The sequence below is a fragment of the Chiloscyllium punctatum genome, chromosome 20 (assembly GCF_047496795.1).
Source record: "Chiloscyllium punctatum isolate Juve2018m chromosome 20, sChiPun1.3, whole genome shotgun sequence".
In the NCBI taxonomy this organism is placed as follows: domain Eukaryota; kingdom Metazoa; phylum Chordata; class Chondrichthyes; order Orectolobiformes; family Hemiscylliidae; genus Chiloscyllium; species Chiloscyllium punctatum.
This window is the reverse complement of record NC_092758.1, coordinates 48,788,482-48,801,274: the sequence shown is the minus strand read 5'-3', so window position 1 is coordinate 48,801,274 and position 12,793 is coordinate 48,788,482. Positions and strand designations below refer to the sequence as shown.

The 12,793-nt window shown below is 40.2% G+C and overlaps 1 protein-coding gene across 4 annotated transcripts in view; it reads right to left on the bottom strand.

Annotated features, from left to right (window-relative positions):
- The window catches only part of LOC140492110 (glutamate receptor ionotropic, delta-2-like), a 546,695-nt gene that overhangs the window by 80,717 nt on the left and 453,185 nt on the right, over window positions 1–12,793 (bottom strand). For all 4 annotated transcript variants that reach the window (XM_072590871.1, XM_072590873.1, XM_072590872.1 and 1 more), the window contains exon 13: window positions 9,697–9,892. In XM_072590871.1, the coding sequence (XP_072446972.1) occupies window positions 9,697–9,892 (196 nt within the window). The remainder of the gene's footprint in view (window positions 1–9,696; window positions 9,893–12,793) is intronic.

The following is a 12,793-nucleotide window of genomic DNA, read 5'->3' as shown; positions in this document are numbered from 1 at the left end:
AGGATGTTATACCATGTCTGTTCTCTTTGCAATGCCACAATCAATATCAATCCATGCTGGGAACCCAGCTGTTGGTAGCACAAGCATCTCAACAACCCCCAACATTAGTCATATTAGCTTTTTAACCGTCTCTGCTGTGGATACTGGATGACCAACTTACATGATTGATGAAAATAGAAAACCTCTTTTAAAATCAAACAATATGGCAAATCAGTTCAATCTGTTGTATTTTAAGTTAAACAAAAATTTTATTGCATTCATTGAGCTCATTTTCATTGTAGCTTGTCGATCTGTGTTACCAAAATGTCATTGATATAAAGGTAGAGTCAATGGCTTCAGATATTCTTTAACGTAGATGTAATTTGGGCCAATAAAGCATAGGGTTGTTCTTCATTTTACAGATAAAGGTTTTGAACAAGTTATTGAAAATACTGCTTGATCTATTGTTCTTTGTTTCTCTTGCTACAATGCATTCCTTCTTCTAGTTTCAACTTCATCTTCATCCAATTCCTCCTTGAACAAGAATGCCTATTCATACTGTTGTGCATCCTTTAACCCCAATACTTTCAGCAATACTAGTTGTGCAATATTCAGCAAATCATAATAATGTGGACTAACAATGTTGAGAAAGGTCAAAATGATAATGACATTTGAGCTATTACTTTAAAGTGTTAATAGCTTTCGTTATGATGCTTCAGCTAATAGAATGCACCTTTGTTCTTCAGTCCACCTGGATCTGCATAAAGTTTTCTTTCCTGCAGTACATGAAGGGGGTATTTTCTAAAAGAAAAGATCATGGGATGTGGGCATCATTGTCAAGACTAGTGTTTATTGCATATCCGTAATTGCTCTTGAACTTCACTTGCAAAGTCATTTCAGAGAGCAGTTAAACAACAACCACATTACTTTGGGTCTGGTGTCACATATAGGCCAGACCAGATATAGATGGCAGATTTCCTTCACAAATGGACATTTGTTTAACAGCAGCCAATATTGGCCATCATTCATAATTTATCAAATAAATTAGAAAAATGTCATATTAATACTAAATTTATTAATTGAATTTAAATTCTATCAGCAGCCTTGATAGGATTTGAACACATGTCACCAGAGCCTGGGACATTTCCAACAAGATTATTGTCTCTCCTGTCTGCTGGAAGCCACCCTTTAACATTCTTGGATGGATGGGTGAAAAAGGGGGGGGGGGGTAACATGACTGTCATAGGATGAAAGTATTATGACAGCTGTTAGCCAACCGAGTTTAGATCTAGACTTTCCTTCTGCAATGTTCTCCAGTTATGACTGACACTGAAAATCATTTCAGTTAGTAAACACTCTTTGCTTGTTTTGAGGAAGGGTCACTGGACCCGAAATACTAACTCTGCTTTCTTTCCACAGATGCTGCCAGACCTGCTGAGTTTTTCCAGCCATTTCTGAGTTTGTTTCTAAAATCCAGTATCTGTAGGTCTTTTTTTTTGTTTGGCATAAACGAAGAGTTGAGTGCTGGGGTGGATCAGCCATGATCTTGTTGAATGATGGGGTAGGCTTGAATGGCTGAAAGGCCTACTCCTGCTTCTATTCCTTATGTTCTTAAGAACTTATTTTCACCGGCACCTTATAAGTACAATGACAGAGGGTGCAGGTCTGGAACGTACCTCGATATAGTGGGAGAGAGAGGAAGAAGAAAACATACTGAGGCCACATAGCTGGCACAGGTTAAAGAGACCATCACTTTTCTTAATATGTTTTCACTTCCTGTGCTACAATGTCTGATGTAGCAGGATTTTTGTTATAGAACCTGGTTAAGTCATACACATGTGAGACGCCTTTTCTAAGATCCCAAGGATATAAAATGCTGCAATTACTAAGCAAGCCTTATCTTTTAAAAGTAACCAAGTCTTTGATCAGTTTGTGTCATAGGCCTGTGTCCCTTTGACCATACCTTTGAGACTGCACCAATGTATTTCATCTTATTGTGAAGGATACTGATGCTAATGATAATGTCCAGGGAATGTCTCAGGGCCTGGTCTGCACACATTCTTTTATGTTTACGCTAACTTTTTGAGAGAGCATGGAATCAGCAATGATTTCACATATATCAGCATGGAAATGTTATTATGTATTAGCTTTTTAAGGCTGGAAATGTTCATTTGGCAGCTCAGAAGCTCACAGTATCCACAGTAATCTGCTAGGAAAAGCAGTACAAAGCACTACCGTCAGTGGTTAAACCTTGCCGTAGAGGAAGTTCAAGCATATAAAGGCAGCTTAGCAATCTCTGCACACTCTGAAGCATTGAAACGATACACATGAAGGCATTTTCAAATGATTCCTCCTTAGAATTTGGCTGACTGTAATGACAGACTGAATTACACATCATTCAGATGTCTATCCTCATGGAAGGTTTCAGATATACATAACTGTAGTACCATGCCATGCAAATGTATTGTCTCACTCCTTTTATTTACCTAACAGTGATTTACAGAGGGTTGTGTGTCGCTTATATGTTAATTCATCTGAAGATATCAATCACATATTAAAATGGCTAATGCAACATTACCAATTCAAATCCTTAGACTCATCTTTATTATTAGATTGCTCTCGTTCCCCATACTGTCTTCATCCAGGGGATCTCCCTTTTCTGTCCTCATGTTGTTCAGGGCACAGCGAAGCACACCACCATGAACCTTTCTGGGTTGTACTGCAAAGCTCCATTGGAAGGGTACAGTTGTCGAACCCTCACTTTAAACTAGCCAATGGTCTGTTCCACAATGGCTCTAATGGAATAGTAAGCATCATTGTTCTTCATTCTGCGTCTGTCTGTAAAGTCCTTAAAGGTGGCATGAGTCATAATTTTGAGTGTTTCCCACCTGTCATCCTGAATGAGCTGAGGATTTTGGAAAGAAGCAAGAACCTGCGAGTATTCAGGTATATACAAGTCATGGCAGCATGCAGAGTATTTGATGGAGACCTCCAGAATTTGAATTTCATGATTACAAAGCAGTTGACAATATAGGAGTGAGAGGGCACATTTAAAAGCAACTTTGGTGCAATCCATATCTATCTAAATCTGAAGGGAACAGTGAAGATCGAGAACCCTAATGCTCAAATTGCTTGATTATCGTCAAGGGAAAGGGGGAAGAAGAGGTGGGCTATTGTGAAAACAACATTAATGACCTCCCTGATGTACTTTTGGTGGAAGATTGGGAGAGGTCTCCAGTTGCTCACTGAATAAAGATTTTGGCACCAAAATTAAGGGTAGCTGTGACCTTGACATCCACTGGGATGGGATTTCCAACAGCTCCCTCTTCTTATAGCAGATGCCACAGCTCCGAAATGATGGAATGAGATATCTTCAGTGGCAGTGCTCTTCATACATTTGCATATAACCACAGCAAATTCTATGAACCTGGGTCTTACTATTCATCTGCATTTTGTCATCTTCACTTGGATCTTAGAACATAGAACAATACAGCGCAGAAAAGGCCCTTCGGCCCTCAATGTTGCACCGGCCTGTGAACTATTCTCAGCTCGTCCCCCTACATGATCCTAAAATCATCCATGTGCTTACCTAAGGATTGTTTAAATCTTCCTAATGTGGCTGAGTTGACTACATTAGCATTCCATGCCCTTATCACTCTGCACAAAAAACCTGCCTCTGATATCTGTCTTAAATCTATCACCCCTCAATTTGTAGTTATGCTCCCTTGTACAAACTGACATCATCATCCTAGGAAAACGACTTTCACTGTCTACCCTGTCTAAACCTCTGGTCATCTTGTATGTCTCTATCAAATCCCCTCTTAACCTTCTTCTTTCCAATGAGAACAGACCTAAGTCTCTCAGCCTTTCCTCATAAGACCTTCCCTCCAGACCAGGCAACATCCTGGTAAATCTCCTCTGCATCTTTTCCAATGCTTTCACATCCTTCCTGAAATATGGCGACCAGAACTGTACACAATATTCCAAGTGTGGCCGCACTAGCGTTTTGTATAATTGCAGAATGATATTGCGGCTCCAGAACTCAATCCCGCTATGAGTGAAACCTAACACACTGTATGCCTTCTTAACAGCACTATCCACCTGAGTGGCAACTTTCAGGGATCTATGTACATGGACTCCAAGATAACTCTGCACATCCACACTACCAAGAATCTTTCCATTGACCCAGTATTCTGCCTTCCTGTTATTCTTCCCAAAGTGCATCATCTCACATTTAGCTGCATTAAACTCCATTTGCCACCTCTCAGCCCAATTCTGCAGTTTATCCAAGTCCCCCTGCAACCTTATAACTCTTCCAAACTGTCCACTTCTCCACCAACTTTAGTGTCATCTGCAAATTTACTAATCCATCCACCTATCCCTGTGTCTAAGTCATTTATGAAAATGACAGACAACAGTGGTCCCAAAACAAATCCTTGTGGCACACCACTAGTAACCGGACTCCAGGCTGAATATTTTCCATCAACCACCGCTCGCTGCCTTCTTTCAGAAAGCCAGTTTCAAATCCAAACTGCTAAGTCACCCTCAATTCCATGCCTCTGCATTTTCTCCAACAGCCTACCATGTGGAGCCTTATCAAAGGCTTTACTGAAGTCCATGTATACCACGTCAACTGCCCTATCCTCATCTACATGCTTGGTCACCATTTCAAAAAACTCAGTGAGGTTTGTGAGACACGGCCTACCCTTGACGAAAGCATGTTGACTATCTGAAATCAAATTGTTGCCCAAGGAAGCTTCCATCATGCCTCATTTTGTCCTGCTTCTTCCTCTGGAGACTGTGTGACAAATGATGCAGGTTACTGTTCTTACTTAGACCATAAGACCATTCGACACATGCATGGAAGTAAGGCCATTTGGCCCATTGAGTTCACTCCACCATTTAATCATGGCTGATGGGCATTTCAACTCCACTTACCTGCACTCTCCTCTTAATTCCTTGCAAAATCAAGAATTTATCAATCTCTGCCTTGAAGACATTGAGTGCCTGGCCTCCACTGCACTCCATGGCAATGAATTTCACAGGCCCACTGCTCTCTGGCTGAAAAAATGTCTCTTCATTTCCATTCTAAATTGACCCCTTCAAATTCTAAGACCGTGCCCATGAGTCCTAGTCTCCCCGTCGAATGGAAACAAGGTTTCCCAGCATCCACCCTTTCTAAGCCATGCATTATCTTGTAAGTTTCTATTAGATCTCCCCTCAACCTTCTAAACTGTAACGAATACAATCCCAGGATCCTCAGCCATTCATCATATGTTAGACCTACCATTCCAGGGATCATCTAGCTTCACTTGCTGTAGCTCTAGTAATCACTGTCTCTTTCTGCATGGCCTTCTTATTAAGAACAAGACCACAAAGAAACTGGGCAATCCATCTGCCACTTCGGCTCCATGAACATTCACTGCGAGGAGAATGTCAAAAAGATCACAGAGTGTTGATAAAGTGAAAACTGAGGCCTCACATCCTTTACAATCAGGCTAAAGGCTCTGGTCTCACACAAATTGGCAGGAAGACATCCCAAGGAAGCTTCCATCATGCCTCAGTAAGAAATGCTCAGATGTGTGACCTTTTTGAATGTACAGTAGACAAGCAAAGCGCTTGTGCTCCATTGTGAAATAGTTGTCCAAAAGTAACCCACTATGAAATTCCCCACACTTGTCCAAACAAAAACATCACATCTTTGCACATTTATTTTTCTGTCTGAGGTTATGGCAATTGCTATGTGTTGTCTTTCAGTACTCGCTATAGATTGTCACATATAAATGGAAATATCAGGCTCTGCTTTTAAGTCCCCCCTTATGTTAAGACTTGCTGAGCGTAGATGACAAGGAAGCAATCAGTGAGAACAATGCAATGCTCATGACTGTGCGATATCTACAATCTTTGATAATTAGTGATCTCTAGAATTTATGGCAGATGGCAGCATTTCTTAATCAGTGAAGCCATTGTTATTGTAGTTGCCCTTTGGCAGACCTTAAAAACAAAGCCAGTAACACCGTCTCCATAGAAAAAAAAAGCATCTTACTTCTCCCATTTGATTGCAGCAGTTTTGTGAACTTATTGTCAATTGACTTTCAACCCGATGTGGTGAGGTTCCAATTTTGTACTCACGTGGGTGACTTAATCGTCATTGCTCTTCATTCTTAAAGGTGGCATGAGCCATATTTTGAGGGGTACACCTTGTCTCCCAGCAGTCATCCTGAATGAGCTGAGAATTTTTGAAAGAGGCAGGAACCTGTGAGTGTTCGAGTATGTACAAGTCATGGTAGCTCCTAGAATATTTGATGGAGACCTCCAGAATTTGAATTTGATAATTACAATGTGATTGATTATATGGGAGTGGAACCCTGTGACCCATGTATTTCCCCCCCATTCTTCATACTTGTTCTTGAGCTGCTGGGCCTGTGTTCCTGATGATGGTGCAGCCTCCCCCATTTTGGCTCAGCCCATTCACATCACTATTGATTTGACCACTTTACACCCAGACCTCATAATTCTCGAGGTGCCCTTAATGGCTTCATAGTGTACTCATGTGGGGGCCAGAGTAACCCTGAGAAAGTGAGGATTCCAGATGCTGGAGAGTCAGAGTTGAAAAGTGTGGTGCTGGAAAAGCACAGCAGGTCACGCATCATCCGAAGAGCAGGAAAGTTGACGTTTCAGGCATCAGCCCTTCATCAAGAATGCCAGAGTAACCATAACAGGCATGAACCCTCTCCATACTTTGAGATCTCCCTGTTCTCTTCAATTAACTATGAAGGCCAACCCTGTGTATAAATGCTGACAATCACTGTGGCCGTTCCTTCATCAATCCTCTGAAATGACTCCTATTTCCAGACTTTATCTGTTCACTTTTACCAGCATGCTATGGACTGATGTTTAATTATCAGATTTATAATGTACCCCAATAAACCCTCTTGACTATTAGTAGCCAGACCCCAATGACTATATTCTACCCCCGGACTGCCTTGGCAGGTCAGTGCTGACTGACTGGAGTCCACCCTCTATACTGATCTCACAACAGCACCCTGACTGTCCGGGATGTAATCCTCCAATTTCTTCCACATGAGCTTGAGGACTCTCTGTGTCAAGATCTCCAGACAGCAAGGGCACAGATCCCCAGAGTCATGGCAGAACAAATGCTTGACTGACTGTGGCCTACTGTCTGGACTGAAACCGGACCAGCCCTAGTCTGAATGTATTGGTATCCCGTCACTGACTACAGTCTACCCTAAACACACAAAACACTCCTCCTCTTTCACTTTCACACATTGACATTTCCTTCAATCACATAACTGCCCTCTGGGCAATTAGGGAAGCAATAAATGCTGGCCTAGTTAGCAATGTACTCAGCCCCTGGTTGTGGATATATGCTTGCAAGCAGTGCAGCTTTGATGTACAACAACATATCCATCCCCTGTCTGACAAATACTTTTTCTCCTTAGTCCTTCTCACTGCAATCCCATTTTGCAACAAGTAGCTAAGCCACAGAGGATGTCTGCTTCTAACTTTGTGCTAAATTCTTTGACCTCTTAAAAGCAGGCCATGGCCAGAGGATGCCTGCCTTGAAGTAAACACTAAAAATCCTGTACAGATGCATGAAATGCATGGCTGAATCTCAGTGCAAACTGACCTGCTACAAATGTGCAATCCTGGCAGTCTTTCAGCTCTAATGTAGGTACTTGAAGGCCTGAAATACTGGCTGCTTTGGGCCAAACACAGGCCTGATGAGGGTATGAGCTCTGTGTTTTGCTGATGCCGAGTTCTGTGGATGAAGGGTTGAGGAAAAGTATGGTAATTGGTCATGGAGGCATGCAGAAGAAGCAGTTCCATAAAAACAGAAGTGTGACTGGCAGTATAGTCATTCCCATAAGCTGCAAAAGATACTGATGAAAATTGCCAGGTACTCACTATGGATGTAGGTTTGCTCGCTGAGCTGGAAGGTTCATTTCTAGCTCAGTGAGCAAACCTACATCCAGAACCTCAACCTGAGCTTCAAATCTTCTCAAAACTCACTACCTACTCACTATGTTTTAGCTGTGGAGTTTTGTATCATTGAGTTTCTCGATTGCAGAAGGAAGATTTGAAGTGAGATGCTATCATGACAAGTTGGGGCACAATGAGATGCAAATGCATGGAAATGAATATCTTGTCACCCTAGGACAAGATTCTGAACTTGTAAGTTAAGGTGTGAGGAGTTAAGTTGGATAAGTTTTTCAACAACATTGGGAATTTGATTTGCTGACTGTCACCAGATTTGGTCATCTCATATGTTATTATTTTTGTGAAGTCAGACAGGATAAATTCTGCCATATGGCTCTGTGCCTTTCAGCAGCATGGAAAAAAGGTGAGAACTGAGGGAAGATATCAGTAAAATGAAACAAAATCAGGATTTTACTATTGATTAAAAAAAAGTTTGGTATTTGCTTCTTGAGGTTTAAACAACAAGTTCAGAGTCTCAGTTATGAGGAGTAATTACCTCATTTTCATGCACTTGAATCTTATTAATCATCCGACCCATCTGATTTCTAAGCAGCTTCCAGTAATGCCATTCTCTCCTGAGAAACAAGAAACCTCTAATTCCCGATATGGAAATGCAGCTCCCACTTGTCTCTCCAAGTTTTCCTCCAACTCTGTCTTCACACAATGTCCCTCCACTCGCCACGAACCACCATTCTTCAACTTTTAACCACACAAATTGGGAAACCATCAGTCTCATCACATCATCTTTCCTGCCCTCAGGCCAACTCATGCATCACATCAACCTTTCAAGATATCACTTTGGAGTTTGGGATCACTTATGACTTGCATGCTTCTGCCAGGTTGCTTTGCATACAGGGGACTACATAAGTCTTATAAAAACAGGTTGCATTTTATAGTTCATAGTTTCACTTCTTAGCATTGATGCTTTGTGATTACTTGGAGATGACCGTCTCTATGGCTTCCATTGCTTTTTAATACAGATGCTGAGATAGGTGATCTGTCAGAATTCAGAGACACGAACAGTTAAGGGAGTAAACATATCACTAAATGGCTCGGTGTTACATCAGTATCACACTTGCAATGTGTGCCAGCTGCTAGAGCCTACTAAGTACCAGGCCAGATTGGCTCAAAAATACCTTTTATTATTATCTGCAAATTCAGAGTTAACTTCACAAAGTTTTCAACTTTTAAGCTGATGCTGAGTTTTCAATTGCTTCAAAAACATAAGCATCATTGTCATAGGAGTATTATGACTGCATGAGTTATCCCCTCAATTCGCTCTTCCTGTGCCAGTATTGAATGGTCATAAAATTACAAAGAAATACAGCAATAATATTGCTTCCATATTATCTGAATACAACAACAGATTTATTAGTCAAGGTAATTTCATTTTAGATTTTTGACAGGCTTCCATGGAGTACAAGTATGTATGCATCATTCAGGATGGATTTTAATGAAAATCCTGACGTTATAATTTATTTTAAAAATTATCTTACCTTTCAATTCACAATGTAGAACAGAAATATTTGCAATTGTGACTAATTTTCTTGCTTTGTGTCCACATTTCCATCCTATAATCTTTTAATTAAAAATACATCTAACACACTCTCAGTATATGCCATTAAATACATATGAACAAAAATAAGAGTCTATTTAAGTTGAACAGTATTTAAGTTTGTGCAGCAAATAATGTCTTGTACGTAGTTGCTTACTCACCCTTTGAATTCCATCATGAATTCTCTTCACGCAGTTCTCCAAACCATTCGTTTTGTTTATCATATTCCACAAATGAGCATATGTTTGTTCAAGCTCAAATGGATTTCGACCTTTGGTTTTGATTATTTGCAATACTTCTGAATCAAGGACTGTACCATATGGAACATCTGTCTGTTTGGCAAGGTCCTGGAAAGATCTGTATTATGGAAGACATAGTTATATTAGTAAATGCCTAGATTTTATTTACAATTTATTCAGTCGAATGTCATAATTTATTTTAATTGCAAATTCGTCATGTCATTTTAATTATCTCAAAGCGTTTTAATTATGATAGCTTCTCAATTTGATAATTAGTATTGCCGCATTCAAAACACCAGGTGCTGATTAAGAAATGTATAAATATTCCTCATAAAAACATGTTTATAATCAAATGTATATTATATATATATATATATATATATATATATCACTAAGGTTGTAATATCACCTCCAAAATATCAAAAATGCAAGTAACAGTATTTTCTTCATAACATAAGTTCATCTTTCTAAAAAAAATCTCCTGTATAACCAGATGCAAGAAATGCCCTCCTCACAAATTTATGACATCAGGCTGGTTCAAGAAGTTGAGTAGATTTCTCAGCTCAACCTAAATTAATTTCTTTATAGCAAACTGTTTTTTTAAAATCATTTTCCTCTTGTCTGCATCCACTCCTTCAACAACAAGTGAACAAGTGTTCCCAATTAAAATAGAGACTATCTGACCAGCTGCCTTTTATACTTCCCTCGTTTAGAATTATAGAATCCGTACAGTATGGAAGCAGCCCATTCAGCCCATTTAGTCCACACTGATCCTCTGAAGTGTAACCCACCCAGACCCAACCCCATACCCTATAAATCATTATTTCCCTTGGCTTATCCACCTAGCCTGCACATCCCTGGGCACAATAGCACAGCCACCCTACCTAACCTACACATCCTTGGAGTGTTGGAGGAAACCGGAGCACCTGGAGGAAACTCATGAAGTATTAGGAGAATGTGCAAACTCTGCACAGACATTTGCTTGAGGATAGAATAAAACCCTGGTCTCTGGCACTGTGAGACAACAGTGCTAACCATTGTGCCACCATACCACCCGAAAATTCTACCATCTTTGAGATTCAAACCATTACTGGGTCAGTGGATTAACAATTCAGTAATAATACCACTGGCCACCTCTCCCCTGAGCTCTTTGTGCCAAATGTACTTCAAGGATCCTTCCAACCTAAAGCACTGAAACTGTATCTTTCTCTTCTTAAATCTTATCTCCTTTTATGCTGTCTCAAATCTAATTTTAGCCATGAGACTTATCTCTTGCTCTCTCAACCTTACAGAATTAATTACCGAGATTGATTGGGCTATAGTCATGAAGGATTTTAAAAGCAAGGAAATAAATGATTTTATATGAGGCATTTTTTAAAGATACAGAGACATTGCACTGTGATTTGGATAGCCTGAGTGAGCAAGAAAATACTTGGTAATCAGTATAATGTGGATAAATGTCAGGTTATCCACTTTAGTAGCAACAATAGAAAGGCAGGTTATTATTTGAATGGCTGTAAACAGAGAGGGGAGTGTTCAATGAGACCAGGTGTCCTCATGCACAGCGATTGAAAGTAAGTGTGGAAGTGCAGCAGGCAGTACAGAAAGCAACCTGCATTTTCCCCATCATTGGGAGACTATTCGAGTAGAGGAACAGGAATGTCTTGCTGCAGTTATACATGGCATTGATGAGGCCACACCTGGAATATTGTGTGTAGTTTTCATTGTCTTCTCTGAGTAAGGATGTTCTTGCTATAGACGCCACATAGTGGAGGTTCATCAAACTGATTCTTGGGATGGCAGGACTGATGGAGGAGGAGACATTGAGTCAGTAGGATTGTATTCACTGGAGTTTAGAAGAATGAGGAGGATCTGATAGAAACTTATTAAATTCTAACAGGACCAGACAGGCTAGATGCTGTAAAGATGTTCCCAAAGGTGGGGGAGACCAGACCATGGGTCATAGTTTAAGGATATGGGATAATTTTTTTTAAGACTGAGATAGGGAGAAATTTTTTCACCCAGAGAGTGGTAAGTCTGTAGAATTCACTGCCATAGAAAGTGGTTGAGATCAAAACATTATTTATTATCAAAGATGAGGTAGACATAGCTCTTGTGGGTAAAGGGATCAAAGGATATGGAGGAGGGCAGGATAAGGGTATCGACCCTGATGATCAGCCCTGATCATATTGAATGGTGGAACAGGCTTGAGGGGTCAAATGGTCTACTGCTCTTTATATCATCTACATTTCTATGTCACAGAGAGCTAATAGGCAGCCTTTTTAAAAACTCTAATAATAAGGTTAGTTCACTGGAATCTTGATGTTCAAATCCCTGAAGTTCTCTGAAGCCACACTGTTGATATTGCTTTGCTCAAAGGTATGATTAACTGCATCTATGATTCTGGTTCTGCTATTACCTCCCTGCATAATTTTCCAGAAAATATGGCACAGTTAATCACATCAATCTCCTTTGCATTTTTCTTGCAGTCCTCACTTAAATGGCATGACCCTGTGTGGTTCTTCTTCTTTTTAGAACATAGTCAATATAAGTCCTGCAATAAATTTTCTTCACATTTTTCCATGCCATCGTCTCATGCACCAAACAAGGACCAATTCTTAGACCTCTCATTATGTTCATTTGCATGCTGCTGTTCAGTGACCTGCTTTATAGGCCACATGTCATCTTCCATTTGTATGCTAGTGACATCTCATGCTGTTATTCTCCCTTTCCATCATTGTTTCTTATGATGTACTGCTCTATTCCTCAGTTCATTGGCTGTCAAAACCCTTAGCAATACAGTTGTTGCCTCCATATTCAAGGTTCTCCTTACTCTTTGTGTACAGTTGTGTTAAATTTAAAATCCTTGGCTAATTTTCATTTTGGACACCAGAATTGTGAGTTGGGCCACTTTCATTTCCTTATCTCTTCCTTGACCCCCTCTATACTTCGTAGCCACTCAACCAGCCATTCAATATAGGTAGGTCCCTGAATATGTTTGATACAGTCATTAAATATT